Source organism: Bombina bombina, chromosome 2 (assembly GCF_027579735.1).
Source record: "Bombina bombina isolate aBomBom1 chromosome 2, aBomBom1.pri, whole genome shotgun sequence".
Classification (NCBI taxonomy): Eukaryota; Metazoa; Chordata; class Amphibia; order Anura; family Bombinatoridae; genus Bombina; species Bombina bombina.
In genome coordinates, this window is record NC_069500.1 from 595,748,288 (window position 1) to 595,769,463 (window position 21,176).

General features: G+C 37.6%; 1 protein-coding gene across 1 annotated transcript in view; it reads right to left on the minus strand.

Annotated features, from left to right (window-relative positions):
- LOC128647194 (transmembrane channel-like protein 1) overlaps nucleotides 1–21,176 on the minus strand; it is a 152,513-nt gene that overhangs the window by 114,100 nt on the left and 17,237 nt on the right. Inside the window, exons 2-3 of the mRNA XM_053699976.1 lie at nucleotides 18,729–18,860; nucleotides 15,439–15,529 (exon numbers count right to left, since the gene is read on the minus strand). Of these exons, the coding sequence (XP_053555951.1) occupies nucleotides 15,439–15,529; nucleotides 18,729–18,860 (223 nt within the window). The remainder of the gene's footprint in view (nucleotides 1–15,438; nucleotides 15,530–18,728; nucleotides 18,861–21,176) is intronic.

The window sequence follows — 21,176 nt, forward strand, 5'->3', positions numbered from 1 at the left end:
CCTTAAGTCCTTCACTGTATGTCCTGCCTCCATAAAGTGACGGGGCACCGGTTGATCTGATTTTCCTTTTTGGATGGCTGTTCTCTTACTTGACTGATGGTTTGCCATCCTCTTTCTTGCGTCGTCTACTGTTTTCCCTGTATAGTACTTCCCACAGGGACAGTTTAGTAGATAAATTATATACTGTGTAGTACAGGTTAGGAAGAACTTGATTTTATACTTCTTTCTTCGTTCAGGATGTTGGAAGTGTGTACCTGTAATCATACCGTTGCACGTAACACAACTTATACACCTGTAGCACCCCTTCTTTCTGTTTAGCCATATTTCCTGTTGTGTATCCACTATGTCTGTTTTCATTAATGAGTCCCTCGGACGTCGCCCCTCCTGTATCCAATTCTTGGGACATTGCACCTTGTGAATGGTAGTGACCGGTCAGCCTCCAACAATTTCCACTCATCCTTTAAAGCTCTTGTTAATACATATTTATCTGGGGAATGTCACAAAGGTCATCTGTTTTGGAGAAATTTAATTTTCTGTTTACTTAATGGAGGATTGGAGGCCAAGGTACGCATCTCGATAAGTGTTCTCTTATTATAGCCCCTCTCAGAAAATCTTTGTGTCATTTCATCCAACTGTGTTAGACATTTCATTCCGTCAGTGCTGTTCCGTATAGCTCTTTGGAACTGTGCCTTTGGGATATTTTTGATTAGAGTTGATTGGTGGCAGCTTTTGGCATGTAAGATCGAGTTGCGATCAGTTTCTTTCAGAAAATGTTTTGTTTTCAATCTATCTGTGTCTTTAAATATTCTCACATCAAGATAGTCCACTGTTTCTATGCTGGTAGTGTAGCTAAACCATTCAGTTTATGTATCCAAGCATTGAGTGTATCCTCCCCATCTTGCCATAAGAGAAAGAGGTCATCAATGTATCAGCAATGATATTTGACCTCATGCTTCTCAAAGATCTTCATCTTCTGGGTCTTGTAATTGGCCATAAAGAGATTAGCCAGAGATGGGGCCACATTGGACCCCATCGCTGTCCCAGATATTTGCAAGTAAAAGGTCCTATCAAAACGGAAGTAATTCTCAGATAGACAGAATTCCAAAAGAGTAATCAAAACTTCGGGAGGACCAATATATGCTGCGTGTCTCAAGCATTTCGCTACTGCTGCTATTCCAAAGTTGTGCGGTATGACAGTATACAGGCTTGCGACATCAAGCGTTACCAGAATATCCGTAGGCTTAATGTCGATGAGTTGTGTAATGTATGAAATGAACTCTTTAGAGTCACATATATACAACTTGTGCTGAGTGAGGGGTTGAGGGGGGTTCGGCATAGAGCGTTTACACATACTAGTACATTATGGTTATAGATGAGTTTTGGTTTTTGATGTATACTAAACTTTGTATGATAGATTGTTGCCAGTAATGACACAAGGTCCATTTATAATGTGGGGAGATATCCGCATTAGCCAGGATGGCAAGCAGCTGGAAGTTTGGCACTGTGGGTTTTGTCAGGGAGGTTTGCTCAATAAAGGTTGGTAATATGGATAGGGAGTGTAACGCTAACTGTATGAACTATGTGGAACTTAACACTGATATCACTGTTTTTGAGGATAGGAAGATGGGGATAATATTATTATCATGACTATATATTTTTTATATTTTTGTATATTTTTATATATATATTTGTAGATGAGTTGGCCTCGATACCCACATGAAATATATTTTGTCTTTCATAGGAACCACTGATACGCATACACTGAGCTTGATCTTGCTCTCTGAACAACAGGGCATAGTTGTCAAATGTATTCCTGGTTTGAGTGAGCATGATATGATGTTGACATTTGGATGTATATGCCCACTTGGGATGATACCAGTGCAATCTGACTAATATGATTGGTGTACTGCATAGAGGATACTACTATATTGTCCTTAATAAATATTTATTTAGAATTTCCATTCTGGTTGATGTTGTTGCTTTTTAGCGCACTTTTTTATATATTATATATAGCTATGTGGGACAGACATGGTGAGTCTGTGATTGTGATGTTGGTATATACACTAATGAAGCGAGAAAGTAATCTTGAGGTTAAGCTTAGTGTTTCACATGTACATGTTGATGCGAATAGAGGGTGCACGCAATCATTGGGATGAGTCTTTGATCCTCCAATAAGACAAGGGGGAGTGTCCCAGGAGTGCTAACGAAAGGTCTAGGTGATTGGGTGTAACCGGGGGGGGTGATGTCCCCCTGGGGTGGTGATTGGCTGTGAGTCACTGACTAAGTAATGATAAAATTAAAGATCATTCCGTTTTTACTTATAAACTCCGTATGATCGGGATCCCCTGCAGGACTTGGGATATGTGTATACACTCATATTGCACATTTACAATACAACACTGTAATCTTTTGTAATTTATTACACGTAATGTATATAATTGTTTAGTTATTATAACACGCTGTTAGCCTATCACAATCATTGTGTCTTTTGCACACGGACAGCCAGGATTAGCTGTGATGAGGGGGAGGGTTTTCTCATGCTTTTAAAAGTTTGTCATTTTCAACTGTTATTTGTCAGAAGAAGGGACTGTGTTTTTTCCCGAAACGTCATAACAAATATTTATTTAACACAGACAGCTGAAGACCAGTGAGTGCTTATTTACTGAATATATATGCTTATATACATATATATGTGTGTGTTAATATGTGTATATACACATATTAATACATAAATATACATGTATATCAGCATATACATATATATTTACTGGGAACACATAGTTCCCATAGACCACAATGTAAAGGCACCCCACTACACCAACTTTAGCCCCAAAATACTGCCTAGTGTAGTTATTTTATTAAAAAATAAAGATGCTGCTATCTTCATTTTTTAATAAAATACACTAGACTTTATTTTGGGGGCATTTGGGGCACATTTATAAAATTAAACAGAGTGCTAAATGCAATAACCAGCTACTTGTATTGGCTGATTAATTATTGCGTGCCCGCAAATGGGCAAATTTGCCAGTTTGCGGGGCCGCTATAATTTAGCGCTCCACTTGTAATCTAGCCCTAAATAAATGCTAGATAGAATCATGCATTCGAAGAAAAGATTAGTCGGAGAATAGCATGTAGATGTATTTTTTAAAGTTACATTAGCTTTTAAAGAAGTGTAAAGTTTTAGGGGCCGAATTATCAAGCTCCGAATGGAGCTTGATGCTCCTGTTTCCGCTCGAGCCATCAGGCTCGCTGGAAACAGCAGTTATGAAGCAGCGATCTTAAGCTCGCTGCTCCATAACTGGTCCGCCTGCTCTGAGGCTGCAGACATCAATTTGAAAGATCCTATACAATCGAGCTGATTGACACCCCCTGCTAGCGGCCGATTGTCCGCAAATCTGCAGGGGGCGGCATTGCACAAGCAGTTCACAAGAACTGCTTGTTCAATTATAAATGCTGACAGCGGATCATGTCAGACAGACCGATAATAAATCGGCCCCTTAGTGTCTATAAAACAATGGGAGCTGCCATGTTGCAACTTAGGTTACCTTCTCTGCCGTGGCCAATTAGAGGCAGTTATAAATAGGTCCCTAGAGTGTGTAGCCAATGGCTGTGTGGAGTATAACAATGTTCTTGACTGCACTTCCATTTCTAACAGGAATTGAAAAGCCCACAATTTCAGAATGGAATTACAGGAAAAGGGGACAAAATAAACAATAGTTTATATATATATATATATATTTATATATATATATATATATATATTAGACATGTGCAGCCGCGAAAAATCTCGTTTCGGATCGATTCGAATTCAGAAGAAATCGAATGAATTCGTTTCGGATTCATTCGGATTCTTTCGGATTCGTGGGAAATTCGATTCGGTTCGTTTCGTATTGATTCGGAATTTCGGAATTTCGGTCAGTGTTAAGTTGGATGTGCTGTGTATTAAACTAGTATACTGTACAATACTAGTGTAATACACAGCCATCCGAATCCATCCGAATCTACCGAATAAATTTGAATCGATTCGGATTTATTCGGTAGATTCGGCACTACCGCAATTCGGAATTCGAATCGATCCGAATTCAACAAAATTCGTCCGAATTTCGATTCGGACCGAACCGAATCGCACATGTCTAATATATATATATATATATATATATATATATATATATATATATATATATATATGATTATATATATGATTTATCATTTTATGTTACCATGTCAAAGGGTTTAATGTCCCTTTAAAGGGACATGAAACTAGGGTGACCATTTTGCCGCTTTAAAAAGGGACACATATGAAAAATACATATGTCAGGGCTGTTTTAAGGGCTGTTTAAAGAAATGTTTTGTATAAGAACCCTGACATATGTATTTTTCATATGTGTCCCTTTTTAAAGCGGCAATATGGTCACCCTACATGAAACCCAACATTTTTCTTTCATGATTCAGATAGCGAATACAATTTTTTATTTTTTTTTATATCTTTATTTACAACCAACAATGTGTACAAAGTACCAAAATAAATTTAAGCACCACACAGGGCACAATAAAGAAATACAAAGCATGTATAAATAGGCCAATTACATATTCAATTAAGGTAAAGCATATATCTTTCCCATTTTAACTGCACATTGTTGGGATTTTATGTTAGAATAAAGTATGAAAAAAGGAAAGAAAAGAAAAAAAAAAAGGGAAAAATGCTGCAAAAACAAAAATAAAGAATAGAAAAAGGAAAAAAAAAAAGGGGGGGGAAGGGAAAAGCCCAGTTTACCACAACCCCAGCAAAACCAACTCAGAGTTTCTAAAAGGGTATATTAAATATTCAATTTCACTAGAGGGGTGAAGATAGAAGATGCCGTCTGTATGAAGATTTCTGCCCGTCTGGAGGACCACTTCTGCCCGTCTGGAGGACCACTTCTGCCGGCTTCGTTGAGGACATCTAGCCGTTTGGATGAAGACTTCTCCCGGTAAGTGAATCTTTGGGGGTTAGTGTTAGGATTTTTTTAAGGGTGTATTGGGTGAGTTTATTTTTTAGGTTAGGGCTTTTGGCCTGCAATAAAGCTAAATGCCCTTTTAAGGGCAATGTCCATCCAAATGCACTTTTCAGGGCAATGGGGAGCTTAAGTTTTTTTAGTTAGTATTTCATTTTGGGGGTTGGTTGTGTGGGTGGTGGGTTTTACTGTTGGGGGGGTGTTTGTATTTTTTTTTTTACAGGAAAAAGAGCGGATTTCTTTGGGACAATGCCCCACAAAAGGCCCTTTTAAGGGCTATTGGTAGTTTAGGCTAGGGTTTTTTTTTATTTTGTTGGGGCTTTTTTATTTTGATAGGGCTATTAGATTAGGTGTAATTAGTTTAAAGATCTGTAATTTGTTTTTTATTTTCTGTAATTTAGTGTTTGTTTTTTTTGTAATTTAGCCAATTGAATTTAATTTATTTAATTGTATTTAATGTAGGTAATTTATTTAATTGTAGTGTAGTGTTAGGTGTTAGTGTAACTTAGGTTAGGTTTTATTTTACAGGTAAATTTGTATTTATTTTAGCTAGGTAGTTATTAAATAGTTAGTAACTATTTAATAACTATTCTACCTAGTTAAAATAAATACAAACTTGCCTGTAAAATAAAATTAAACCCTAAGCTAGCTACAATGTAACTATTAGTTATATTGTAGCTAGTTTAGGATTTATTTTACAGGTAAGTATTTAGTTTTAAATAGGAATAATGTAGTTAATGATATTAATTTTATTTAGATTTATTTAACTTATATTTCAATTAGCGGGTGTTAGGGTTAGGGTTAAACTTAGGTTTAGGGGTTAATAAATTTAACATAGTGGCGGCGACATTTGGGGCGGCAGATTAGGGGTTAATAAATGTAGGTAGGTGGCGGCGATGTCTGGAGCAGAAGATTAGGGGTTAATAAGTATAATGTAGGTGGCGGCGATGTTGGGGGCAGCAGATTAAGGATTAATATAAAACTATATTTATTGATGACAGAGTCAGGGGGGGGCATCCAATATTTTATTAAGCCAAAATTGAAATTGAACCAAAGATTTCTAATTTTTGGGCAGGTCCATATCATGTGCAGAAGGTTTGCTGAAGGGAAAGAGCATTTAGGGCAAACACTAAAGCTAATGTTTCCACATTTAAATCCCATTTCTGGAGTAAAGTAAGACATATGAGGTAGCTTCAAATGAGACTTCCTCCAAGAGGAGGAAAGAGTTACTCGAGTAACTTCTTGGATTGAAAAGTAAGGTAATTTAGGATCCAGTTCTTGCATTAACAGTGCAGCCCACTTAATACAGATCTTGTCGAGATTAACTGTACCCCTATCAGAAACTAAGATGGTATAGCAAGGAGTGATTGACATGTGTCCATTTTTAACTAGGGCAAGCCAATTCTCAATAGTCCCTAAAGACCAATTCCAGCCATTTGTAAGTTTTAACGCATAATGTCTCGCCTGCAGGTATGCAAAGAAGTTTCTGTGTGGGAGATTAAAATCTGTTCTGAGAAAGTCAAATGATTTAACACAGCTTCTCTCCAAATCTAGTATCTGGTATACATTAGAACAGCCTACAGATTTCTATTTTAGAAAAAGTGTTGAATGTAATTCTGCTTGAAACTGAAGGTTTCCCAAAAATGGAATATGTCTCGAAACACGGTATTCTATGGCTAACGTATTACAAATCCTTTTCCATGCTAAAATTGGATTATATATAGATCTCAGTTTTTTTTTATTTCAGATGGGATAAGGCTAGCATCACAATGGATAAGTGATAAAGGAGAAAAGGGATTCATTATAGTTTTTTCGAGATCATTATTCGTAACATAATCCCTGGAGAATGACCAATCAGTTACTATACAAGCTAAAATGAACCTGATTATAAACCCTAAGATCAGGGAGAGCCAGACCACCGTATCTCATAGGAAAAGAGAGTTTTGAAAGTGAGATTCTCGCCCTCCTATTTTGCCATATGAAGGATCTCAAAAAAGAATTGAAAAAAATAATATCTTTCCTCTTTAAAAGCAAAGGGATATTTTGAAGAATATAAAGCAATTTGGGTGGGAGAATCATCTTGTATGCTGCTATGCGCCCAGATAGAGAGAGGTAGATTGTGCCAGTTTTTAAGAGTATCTTTGATTTCATTTATAGTTGGAGTGATATTAAGAGAGTACCAAGTGTCAGGGTTAGAAGATATAATTATACCTAAATACCTAAAAGAGTCTCGAACTACAGTGAAGGGCACATTTATACAAGAATCCCCCGTCTGCTTAATCCAGAGAAGCTCAGATTTTGTAGTATTGACCTTGTACCCCGAAAAGGATCCAAACTGTTGTATGATTGAGAGGAGCCTAGGTATATTTTTATGAGTATCGGCCCTGTATATGAGAATATCATCTGTGTAAAGTGCGATATTTATCTCCTTCTTACCTATCTTAATTCCCTCAAGTTGCTGCCTAACTAGTATAGCAAGCGGTTCAATGGAAATGTCAAAAAGAAGCATGGAGAGAGGACACCCCTGCCTGGTTCTTCTGTGTAAGATTATGTCATGGGATAAAAATCCATTAACCACCATCCTCGTAGAGGCCTTTCGATATAATTTTTCAACAAATTTGATAACATTTCCTCTAAATCCAAACTGCTCCAAAGAGAATAAAAGATGATCATAGTAAACCGAATCGAAGGCCTTTTCGGCATCTATGGATATGATTGTCAGGTCAGAGGTGGCCCCCTCCCCGTTTGATTTAGGCCCCCACCTGTCTTGAAATAATCTATAGTAAGAAGAAGCTCCCTTATTTTGGCAGCAGAATTTCTATTCTTCAAAAAACGGTTTGATCTGTATGAATGATAAAAGGGAGGAGAGATTGAAGCCTTTGAGCTAAAATGGAAGTTAATAATTTATAGTCTGCGTTCAGAAGGGCAATGGGCCTATAAGACTCTTTCATAACTGGATCTTTCCCTTGTTTTAATATCAGAGTAGTGTAAAAAGCCACAAAATTACCTGAAGGCTCATTATCCTCTCTATATATATGATTAAATAAAGAAGTTAGATGCGGTGTCAGGATTGGAGATATAATTTTATAAAATTTGTTGGGAAGTGCATCCGGGCCAGGTGCTTTGTTGTGAGGCAGATTTTGAATTGGGTTAGCCACTTCTGACTCAATTATGGGAGAGTACAAGTCTTCAAGTAAGGCGGGTGTTAATCAAGGGAAAGATATTTTACGCCAGAAGTCCTCGCGCTCCCGGATGTTTGAGATTCCAGGGGAATATAAATCCCTATAATACTTAAAGTGATGGTAAAGTTTGCTTAATCTCAATCAAGTATAGCATCCTTTGTGTAAAATCAATATAAGTTTCATTCATCATTTGTTATATATTTTTGTAGAAATAAAGTTATCACCTTTATATTCCGATTTCAAGACATCCACAAATTTCGATCACGTTTTGATCTAATCCAATTGAAATTTTGGCCGTTAGGCGACCATCACTCCACGTCATCTGCCCCTTTAATAATCTGCGCATGCGCTATTAAAAATTTCTTCTTATTGAAAACAGCGCACGCTCCCGTTGCCTCTTACTTGCAGATGGTAATCCCTTACAGATAGGAGTCCTAAGCGGCTTTGCAGATTAATGCATGCGCACATAAAATCTGAATTGGCGATTAGCGCATGCGCAGTGTAAGGCAGCATAGGGAATGCGCTCCATGCGTCACAAAACAGAGAACAGAGAAATAGGGGCTGGGAGGAGTCAGCACATAAACGGTAGGGATTTAAAGGTGTATATTGTTTTAAAACTATTGCTGTAATGTAGAAATAAATGTAGCGATTACATTATGGTAATATTTAGAAATGCATTGATGTCTTCAGTAAGTCTAAACTTTACCTTCACTTTAAAGAAAGCTTGCACAAGTTCCTCCGATGATCTAAGATTATGACCTTCTACATATAGGGAGTTTATCAGCTGGGAACCTTTATCCTGATTAACAAGTTTTGCTAAGAGTTTCCCTGTCTTATTCCCATATCTGTACAATTTTGTTTGAAATCTAATATCCTTTTGTGCTGATTTATATAATAAGAACGAGTCTCTCTCCCCCAACGCGGAGATGTGCTTGGCCCAATTCTGTGTCGTTTTTTCAATTAAATAATAATTATAGGCATTTGAAATTGCCCTCAAGAATTCTTTCTCCCTCCTCTTAAATTTCTTAGTCCTCATAATACTATATGTTAAAATTTCCCCCCTTAAGACCGCTTTTGCAGTTTCCCAGAATAGCGCAGGACGAGTCATATATTCACAATTAAACAAATCAAACTCCCGAAAATTAGCTTCAAGCCAGTTTTTAAATTTGAGATCAGAGACTAAGAATGTAAGAAAAAAGAACCGGTTATTTGTGTGTGTCAGATCATTAGACTGAAAATCAAGGCAAATAGGGGCATGGTCAGAGATACCAATGGGTAAAATTTGAGCCAAAACTTTTGATTTACATAGCCTTTCGTCCAATAGAAATAGGTCTATCCTGGAGAGTGACTTATGTGCTTTTGAAAGGCATGTAAAATCACGTGTATCAGGATTTTGTAATCTCCATAAATCACAAACTCTGAGATTATTAAAAATCCTAGAAAAGAGTTTTGACTCTAAATTATCTCTTTTAGTTTTCTTAAGAGCAGAATTCTGTCTCAGTCTATCCAAAGGATACTGTGGGGCCATGTTAAAATCACCTCCCAATATTAAAAAGTCTTCTGCACAAGCCATGAGCCTAGCCTGTAAGGTCTCCCAAAAAGATAAGTTAAAAACATTAGGAGCATATATGTTACATAACGTATATAGGACATTGGCAATTTTAATTTTTAACAAAAGATATCTCCCCTCTTGATCTGAATCAACATGCAAGATCTCATAATTAATCCTTTTTCCCAAGAGAATAGCCACCCCACCTTTTCGCCTCACACTAGGGGAAAAAAGGACTTCTTTAACCCAGGAGGATTTGAGCTTAAGAACCTCATCAGCTTTCAGGTGAGTTTCTTGTAAGAAAGCAATAGAGGTATTAATTTTCTTGAGGTAAGATATTATTGTTTTCCTTTTGATAGGAGACGTAAGGCCTCCTATGTTCCAGGAGGTAAATTTAACTCTGACTGCCGTAGCTATATTTTATAGAAAGGGAGAGGAGAAAAAAAAAAAAAAGGAAAAGAAAAAAAACGACATAAACAAAAATAGAGAGGCTGTACCACCTAAACCCTCTATTACCCTAAGCTGAAGGGACCCGAGCATAAGTAAGAACTAAAAACCGAAAAAATCAACTATACCCTCTATTACCAACTATATCCCGAATTATTCTGAGGGATAGTTCTTACCATAGAAGCTTTCTGCCTCTAGAGCTGTATCAAAGAAATATGTGTTATTATCTAACAGCAATTTAAGTCTAGCAGGATGCAATATAGTTGCTCGCAGGCAGGGATAGGCAAGGTGTCCGTACACGGACACTGGTGTCCGTGACTAGCCCTTGCAGTGTCCGCCACAACCTTAGTATATGTTTTGATTGAATAATAGGAATAAAAAAAAATATGTAGTGTGAATAAAGTTAGTGGTTTGTCAAGAGACTGCTAGCGATATTGGGTGATAAGTTATGGAATAACTAAAGCCTGAGTGAAATACTGGATGTGTATCTGCATCTGTATAATAACACCCAGATATATACAAAGACACAGTAGTGACACTGGCACATGCGTATAGCCAGACAAGGGTTGGTTATAGAGTCAGTGGTATCTGCATCAGTATAATAACACCCAGCACTATATAATGACACAGTAGTGACACTGGCACATGCGTATAGCCAGACAAGGGTTGGTTATAGGGTCAGTGGTATCTGCATCAATATAATAACACCCAGCGCTATATAATGACACAGTAGTGACACTGGCACATGCGTATAGCCAGACAAGGGATGGTTATAGGGTCAGTGGTATCTGCATCAATATAATAACACCCAGCACTATATAATGACACAGTAGTGACACTGGCTCATGGGTATAGCCAGAGGAGGGCTGTTTATAGGATCAGTGGTATCTGCATCTGTATAATAACACCCAGCACTATAAAATGATACAGTGGTGACACTGGCACATGGGTATAGCCAGACAAGGGATGGTTATAGGGTCAATGGTATCTGCATCAGTATAATAACACCCAGCGCTATATAATGACACAGTAGTGACACTGGCACATGGGTATAGCCATAGGAGGGCTGGTTATAGGATCAGTGGTATCTGTATTAACACCAAGCACTATAAAATAATGTTTTTAATTTAAAATGTACCTTGGTGTCCTTCACTAAGGTCTGTAATTTGGAAAATGTCCCCCACAGCCTTTGTCTGTGCCTATCCCTGCTCGCAGGCCCTGCCATATAAATTTTGTACAAATTGGGGCTAGTTCCCTTTTTTTCGCGGCCGTTTCTGCTGCATAATCCTGAAATTTTAGCATCCCCTAAAAAAATAGATTGATGTTTACGAAAAAATTGTAAAAAAGTGACCTTATCTTGATAATTCAAGACTTTGGCTATAATTGGTCTAGGCCTCATATTAGTTTTGGTCGGAACAGATGGTCCTATCCTATGTGCCCTTTCTATGATTATTTTAGAATGAACCTCCGGGATCTTTAAGAGCTGTGGAAGTATAATTGTGAGTAATTTAGATCCTCAAACTGTTTCACTTCAGGGACCCCTATTAATCTAAGATTATTTCTTCATGCACGATTCTCTAAGTCTTCTAATTTGTTCTGCAGTTTAAGAAGAGCAGAAGTTGTAGCTTCAAGCTTAGCATTCTGACCCAGAGTAATATCTTCAAGATCAGATATTCTTTGCTCTGCTTCAGAAAGCCTACCAGCAAATTGTTTAATTTCTGTGGATAAATGTGCAATATCTTGTTTGATCTCATTTTTAAAGAGTATCGAACTTAGGTGAAAGCGCTTCAGAGATGTTGAGGACTAGGGACTGGATATCAGTGGGCTCCAATGGGATCATGGGGTTGCAAAGGGGTGTCTGCACCTCCACGGAGGCCTCAAACGTACTTTTGTTCCGCTTGTCCCTTTGTCTAACCGCCATGACTGAGGGTGAGGTTTTAGAGTGAGAGTGCAAAAATTTGTCCATGTACTTTAAACAGTGCAAGGTGATGGGAGTGCAAAAAAAAAAAAAAGTGAAGTGATAAGAGGGAGAGATAACCCCCAGAACCCTCCCTCAAGATGGGGAGAGGGGATTGAATATCCAAGTGCGATAAAGAGTGAAGAAAAGTGAAAAGAAAAAAAGCAAAAGGGGAAGAATGCTAATTGAACGTGAATTATCTTAGAACCAAAAACCCAACCCGAAGAGGTGGATTCGGTAAAAAAAAAAAAAAGACAGTCGTGGGGGGAGGCAAAAAGAACCAATGTAGGACAAATAGAATGCAACCGCCGTGGAGGTAGCAGCACTGCATCAGAGTTAACACAGGGTCAGCCCCAGAATAATGAGCTGTGGATCAGGCCCCTAACCCACCTTTAATTGTATATTTAACAATCAAACGAGATTTAGCTTAATTAGAAAACTCGGGGCCCCTAGAGACCCTATAAAGAAAGGAGAAAAAAAAGAGAAAAAAAGAAAGAAAGAAAAAAGCAATTATATAAACACCAAGGCTGATTGTAAAAATATATATCTGCAATACCCAGCATCTAACAACATTTGAGGCCCTTTAACAAGTAACAAGATGAGATTGCACCTGAATACAAAATGCAGATATATAAAAAAAAATAAGTTACATAGAGAGGGCCCTTTAGTAAATAGTGAAATATGAGCAATATATGTTTAAGCTAGGGGACAATGATAAATTAGCTAAGGTAAATTATCGACAATGTTAATGAGTCTACAGCCTGAATCAGAGCTACTTAAAGGGACGTGAAACCAAAAAATTTTCTTTCATGATTCAGATAGAGAATACAATTTCAAACAACTTTCCAATTTACTTCTATTATTTAATTTGCTTTTTTTCTCTTGTTATCCTTTGCTGAAATGTTTATCTAGGAAAGTTCATGTGCAGCAGAGAACCTAGGTTCTAGCTGTTGATTAGTGGCTGCATATATAAACTGATTGTCATTGGCTTGCCCATGTGTTCAGTTAGAAACCAGTAGTGCACGGCTGCTCCTTCAACAAATGATACCAAGAGAATAAAACAGATTAGATAATAGAAGTAAATTAGAAAGTTGTTTGAAATTGTATTCTCTATCTGAATCATGAAATATTTTTTTTGGGTTTCATGTTCCTTTAATTCTGTAACAATGAAACCAGTCTAGAGAATGTTATGAATTTATACAGGACATAGAAAATGTTACAAAAGCATTCGTTATTTCAGAGCAGGTTCCCAACAGACCCACAAATAGATGTTCTAGGGAATTTGAGCAGAGTCCAAGAGCAGTAATAGGAGGATCCAATAAGTAGCAGATTATGGCATAGTACTGTGCTCTTCAATTTTCTCCTAATTCCCTTTGCCCCCTACCCCTCCTCTTGTCCTAACCTCTTAACCCTTTCTCTCAAGTACTGCCCTTTTATTGGGGCAGCCTAGTAGGCTGATAAAGTATGAATTTGGATTAAAGAGGAGTCAGGCTGGTATTATCAGCAAAAGAGGAGTCCGGCTGGTATTATCAGCAAAAGAGGAGTCAGGCTGTTATTATCAGCAAAAGAGGAGTCCGGCTGGTATTATCAGCAAAAGAGGAGTCAGGCTGATATTATCAGCAAAAGAGGAGTCAGGCTGGTATTATCAGCAAAAGAGGAGTCAGGCTGATATTATCAGCAAAAGAGGAGTCAGGCTGGTATTATCAGCAAAAGAGGAGTCCGGCTGGTATTATCAGCAACATTTTAGTAGTAAGAAGAAAGGGACAGGGAGGAGAAGGAAAAGCAAATAAGTCTGCTAAATAAATATTGACAACAGTACCATATCATGTCCTGAGATGTGCCGTGTGAAGACTGGAAAGCCGGATTCAAAAATGACCCCCCCTGCACAGCACCGGTGGGAGGGGGAGCGAAGAGCAAGCAGGCAAGGCTGTACACCGTCACACAGATGTCAGAGGTCAAGTCCGGTGTAAAGCAAGTAAAAGAACAGCGGCCAGGAACCCAGGAAAACAGCCAGGAGACCGGAGCCAGTCTGCACCCCTTGCGCAGCACCAGTGGGAGAGAGCAGCTGAACCGGAACAAGATGTACCTCTCAGATTTTTAACTCTTCTCCTTTTTCCTGTTTGTTATAGACCCGGAGATCCGTGCACAGCCAGAAGAGAACGAGCAGACAGACAAGCCCCCGCTCCAAAGCAACACAATAAGAGAGAGGAAAAGTCGGACAAACATCCAGGGTAAAGCCAGATGCAGATCCACAGCCAGCAGCCTTCACTGAGAGCTCCAGCAGACCTGCCGGGATTAGCTGCAGAGAAGATTCCAGCCCGACAGGGCTCCTCACATCAGGCGGATACCTCCCTCAGTCCAGCCCGGAATTAGAAAGCAGCATAACAAAAGAGGTGAGCCCCCCCTCATGCAGCACCCGTGGGAGGGGGAGAAGCAATATTTATACGGGATATATGGGTAAAGAGGTTTTTTTTCAATAAGAGCAACTCCGCTAATACACAGAGTGGGGTATAAGTATTAAGTAAAGATAAGTACTTTCAGCTGCTGTAGCGCGCAGCTCAGTGCAATGTTACGGCACTATATGGAGTTCTAGTAGCGGTGAGAATTGAGCTACACAAGTCGCCCAGGGTCTAAGGGTTTGGGTTTAGATGCGAGCGTCTCGCCAACAGCTTGAAGGAAAAACAGAGCAGGTGTCCCATGTGACCACCCACCTACACTCCTCCTCCGGAACTCTATCGCTTCCAGAGAATACAATTTTAAACAACTTTCCAATTTACTTCTATTATTTAATTTGCTTCCTTCTCTTGTTATCATTTGCTGAAAGGTTTATCTAGGCAAGTTCATGAGCAGCAGAGAATCTAGGTTCTAGCTGTTGATTGGTGGCTGCATATATATATATAGAATGTGATTGGCTCACCAATGTGTTCTGTTAGAAACTAGTAGTGCATTGCTGCTCCTTCAACAAATGATACCAAGAGAATGAAACAGATTAGATAATAGAACTAGAAGTAAATTAGAAAGTTGTTTAAAACTGTATTCTCTATCTGAATCATGAAAGAAAAATTTTGGGTTTCATCTACCTTTACGCTTAAAAAGTATATAACCCCTTTTTAAATGTTTCTACCAATCTACTGTTGCAACAACCTTTTTTAGTGGTAAACTCTAAAGCTAAGCTTCTTGGTTAAAGTCAAACCTACTTTTTACACTTGTTACCACATATTTGTCACCCAAAGGACATCCCCATAGAACTAGGCTAAAACAAAATTACTACAATGTGAATGTAACCTTTAAGAAATAAAATGCACTTACTTTAAGCATCATAACTTTGTATGCATAAAACTTTTTCCCTTTTCCTTTTCCAAGTGCTCCTTCAAATTCTTCCACAAACTCTTGAGCATCCCTAAAATTTGAAAAATAGGAATATAATAAAAGCAAAATGAAATGGAAAGATTGATGGATAAATAGATAGAAATATGGAAAGATGATAGATAGATAATATGAATTTACTACAGTTTCTTTAAAGCAAATCAACTTAGTTTTTAATATAAAATATTTAACAATTATTTAAAAAATGCATAGAAATTATTTTTTTTTTTTTTTAAAAGACAGGGCAAACTTTAGTTATTGCTTTAGCAAAATCTTTCAAACACATAGGGCTAGATTACAAGTGGAGCACAATAACAACACCGCTCAAGTTAAATCAATAGCGCTCTAATTCTTTCACTTAAAAGAAAAAAGTTATCGCTCAAGAGAAAGCCTCAGGTGCTCAAACATCTGGAGGTTAAATAGCGCAGACGCTAATTCCCTCTACCCATAGATTAGTTTGGGGCATGCTACAAAACCCTGTTCTTGCTTTCCCACAAGCACTTACCTGTAGGAGTGCTAAGCAAAAGTGAGCTAATATCTATTGCTTCATTTGATAAAGGTTCCTATTAGAGCAGACACGTCATGTCTACAATAAAAATCATATTGCATTTACTCCTCAAGTGCCTGTGAGGAGTCACTAGTACTGTGATTGCTGAAATTGTCAGACAGTACTACTCAAGATTATACTCTTCTAGCCCTTCTGATCCAACATCCCTTACCTCCAAGCCTGAATTTTTAGGCTGCCTCAGTTGAATCTATACACCCCAATTATATGAAGGAGATAGGAAAGCTTAGAGGTGCCAGTCTAAGTATCTGAAGTATTAAATGCCATTAAACCTTCCAAGCAGCTACTGTAAATCCCCAGGACCAGATGGTTTCATAACTCATGACTTCTCTCATTTCAAAGATGTTAAAGCAACACCATTAGCCTCTGTTTTCAATTCTGTCAAAATGACCATCCCTTTCCAAAGACAATGATAAAGGCTCATATAGTGATCATACCAAAACTAGGTTAATTTCCCATGCACACCAAAAATTAACCTTAATACAAAAAATAAAAAATGATGTAAAAATATTAGCCAATTGAATTAATACATTTTTATCAACACTAATCCAACCTGACCAGACTGCATTTATCCCTGATAGGGAGACAAGGGATAATAATACAAGGACTATTCGATTAATTCATATCTCAAGCTTAACTGCGCCCAAACTATTTTTGTATCTATTAATGCAGAAAAAGTTTTCAACAGGGTGGAATGCTCTTTTATGGCTGCCACCCTACTAGACTTTGACTTTATATCCCCTTTTGTTGACAAAATTATAGCACTATACTCCCCACCTTATGCTCTTGTTGAGGTCAGTGGAATGTTGTCTGACAAAACAAACAAAAGAGTTATTTGAAAATTCAATTCACCCTGTACTATATTGAAAACACATTGTTAACACATTATTTGATGTTTTACTTTGTGAATTTAATGTATTTTTGAAAATATACACTCATTTCAAATCTGATGACTACAACACACTCCAAAAAAGTTGGGACAGTCGACTGTTTACCATTGTGTAACATTACCTTTTCTTTAAATAACACTTATTAAGTGTTTGGGCACTGGTTAAGTTTAGCAAGCAGAATGTTTTCCCATTCATCCATGACCATTATGCATGTCTTCAGCTGCGCAACTGTACGGGCCTTCATTGCTTATTTTGCACTTCATAATGCACCACACATTCTCAGTTGGAGTCAGGTCAGGACTGCAGGCAGGCCATGCTAGTATCTGCACTCTCTGCTTATGCAACCATGCGCTTGTAATCCGGGCAGAATGTGGCTTGGCATTGTCCTGCTTGAAAATGCAGGGACCTTCCTGGAAAAGACGACATCTGGATGACTGCATATGTTGCTCCAAAATGTATACATATCTTTCTGCATTAATAGTGCCCTCACAGATGTGCAAGTTACCCATGCCATGGACACTGACACAACCCCATACCATAACAGACGCTGGATTTTGGACCTGAAGCTGATAACAGCTTGGATGGTCTTTTTCCTTTTTGGCCCGGAGAACATAACTGATGTTTTTTCCAAAAACTATTTGAAATGTTGACTCATTGGACCACAAAACACGATTCCACTGTGCTACTGTCCATCTCAGATAAAACTGAGCCCAGAGAAGTCGACGGTCCTTCTGGACAGTCTTGATGAATGGCTTCTTCTTTGAATAGTAAAGCTTTAACTTGCATCTGTGAATGCAGCAGCGAATGGTGTTTACTGACAAAGGTTTACCAAAGTATTCCCGAGCCTATGTCAGGATATCCATTACAGACTCATGATGGTTTTTAAGACAGTGAAGTCTGAGGGATCAGAGATCACTCGCATTCTGAAGTGGTTTTCTGCCTTGCCCTTTACACACCGAGATTTGACTTTTAATTATATTGTGCAAATGTCCAAAATCCTACTAATTTGTCTTTTGGGTATGTTATTCTCAAAGTGTTGGATTATTCGCTGACACTTCTGTTGGCAGATTTGCGAGCCTTGACCCATCCTTGTTCTTGAAGGGCTAGGCCTTATATACTATGATTACACAATTGCCTCACCTGTTTCACATCACCTTCTTATTTCAACTACATCGCTATTAGTCCTAAATTGCCTCTGTCCCAACTTTCTTTTAAGTGTGTATATTATCAAAAATACATTAAATTCACAAAGTAAAACATCAAATAAATTGTGTTAATAATGTGTTTTCAATATAGTACAGGGTGAATTGAATTTTCAAATGACTCTTTTTGTTTGTTTTTTGCATTTTCCATACTGTCCCAGCTTTTTCAGAATTTGGGTTGTACATTATTGAAACTAAGGAATCCTTTTCTGGAACTCCATCAAAATATACCTTATCTATTATCAACCCAGGTAGCTTTTGTATTCTGTATGTAAATTGTTATTTTTATATTTATTTACTTATTGTATGTTTCTCTTTCTTTGTATTGTATTACCATTTAATTCAGTTCTCACTTGTTGTTGCTATGTTCTGCAGTTATTGCTTATTAATTCAATACAATTCTAGAAATAAAACACTTGCTGTACCACTAAAATACTGACCACATTTATTTTATAGGACCTAACTATATTGATCTTAATACAACATCTGAGGGCATCATGGAGACCCTAGACCCACCAGTGCCCTCAAGCTAAACTTAAAAACAAATGAGGGTATATCAATACAAAATCTACTTACTTAAGAACTTCCAGCTTCTGCTTCATCTTCCAAGGTTTGTTCCTTATTGTAGCAATTAATTTCTTTTTCTCTTCAACTGCTTCCTTTAGTTTGTCTAGTTCTTCCTCTGTTTTTTCTTCCTCTGAGTCAGACCTATAATATATAGAAACTATGTAGTGATTTTTCAACAACCAATCCTACTTTTATATATAAATATATGTTAAAGGAAAGCAATATCTAAATATTTAAGTGGCTTAGAAATGAACATTTCTTTCTCAGAAGATACCACCTACAAGAAAACTTGCTTGTGCAATCTATCATGCATACAGATAAATAAAGAATGAGATACCATTAATGTGAGTTTGCTTTGCAAGGCTTGTTAAAGGGACATGTTTTTTACATATATATGTCTGTGGCTGTGGTGAATTGTAAACAGATGTAAATGACCTCCTATCAAGCAATCACTGTGCAGTATTTATTAGGATCAATGTTCTGATTTCTTGAAGGAGTTGATCTAAACTATAGGGACATATTGATTTAATTTGTTTTTTGTTTGTTTTTTGCTTGTTACATTATTGTTACATTATATTGCCCCTCCAACATTTTAATTATGTTCACTTTGACTACAATTCACTGTGTACAAACATACACCTAGATTGCGAGTTTGGCATTATGAGTGAAAAAGCAGCGTTATGGCCCATAACGCTTCATTTTCTCTAATGCTGCTATTACAAGTCTTGTCGGTATAGGTGTACCGCACACCTTTTAGCCAGTCACGCAACGTCAGTACCGCACTTTTAAAAATGTCCTTTTTCAGTGGGATTCCCATAACGTTGTTATTACGAGTTTGCCTGGGAGGCTAAAAAGTGAGCGGTACACCCTATACCGACAAAATTCGTACCGCCATCTGAAAGTCAGTAGTTATGAGTTTTATGCTACAAAGCTGTAACATAAAATTCATAACTAAAGTGTTATAAAGTACACTAACACCCATAAACGACCTATTAACCCCTAAACCGAGACCGTCTCGCATTGCAAACACTATAATATACTTATTAACCCCTAATCTGCCGCTCCAGACATCACCGCCACTATTAAAATGTATTAACCCCTATTCCTATATCGTCACCACTATAATAAACCTATTAGCCCCTAAACCACTGCCCTCCTGCATAGCAAACACTATTTAAATATTGTTAACCCCTAATCTGCCGTCCGCCCACACAGCCGCTATAATAAACCTATTAACCCCTAAAACACAAGCTCCCCACAACGAAATATACTTAAATGAACTATTAACCCCTAAACCTAACGACCCCCTAACTTTATATTAAAATTATAAATTCCCTATCTTACATTAAATTAAAACTTACCTGTCAAATTACAAAAATTTATTTTAAACTAACAATTAAACTAATATAATTATGAAACTACAATTAAACTAACTACCCATTAAAAAAACCTAAACTACACATTAAAAAAATCCTAACACTACTCTAAAAATTACAAAGTAACTAATTACAAAAAAATATATAACGAAATTACAAAAAATAAAAAAAAACGAATTTACGAAAAATAAGAAACAAATTATCAAAAATTAAAATGAATTACACCTAATCTAATAGCCCTATCAAAATAAAAAAGCCACCCACAAATAAAAAAACCTAGCCTACAATAAACTACCAATAGCCCTTATAAGGGCCTTTTGTGAGGCATTTCTCCAAAGATATAAACTCTTTTACATGTAAAAAAAAAATACAAACACCCCCTCAACAGTAAAACCCACCCAACCAACCCCCCCAAATAAAATAACCAAAATAACCAAAGCTAGCCATTGCCCTGAAAAGGTCATTTGTATGGGCATTGCCCTTAAAAAGACATTTAGCTCTTTTGCCATGCCCTGAAAAGGACAATCAGCTCTTTTATGAAAAGCACAACCCCTAAGTTAAAATAAAAACCCACCCAAAAAACCTTTAAAAAAAACCTAACACTAACCCCCGATGATCCACTTACAGTTATTTAAGTCCCGCTTGAAGGATCCATCCAGCCGGCGAAGTCCTCATCCAGGCGGCAAGAAGTCTTCATCCAGACGGCATCTTCTATCTTCATCCATCCGGCGCGGAACGGATCCACCCTGAAGACATCCAGAGCAGAGCATCCTCTTCATACGGTCTCTGCCGTACACTGGAACTTCAATGCAAGTGATGCCATCAAAGATGGCGTCCCTTGCATTCCTAATGGATGAAAGATTTCTATCAGCCAATAGGAATTAAAGCTGCTAAATTTCTATTGGCTGTTCCAATCAGCCAATAGGATTATGCTCTCGTCCTAGTGGCTGTTGCAATCAGCCAATAGAATGAGAGTTCAATCCTATTGGCTGATTGGAACAGCCAATAGGATGAGAGCTCAATCCTATTGGCTGATTGGAACAGCCAATAGGATTTTAGCAGCTTTAATTCCTATTAGCTG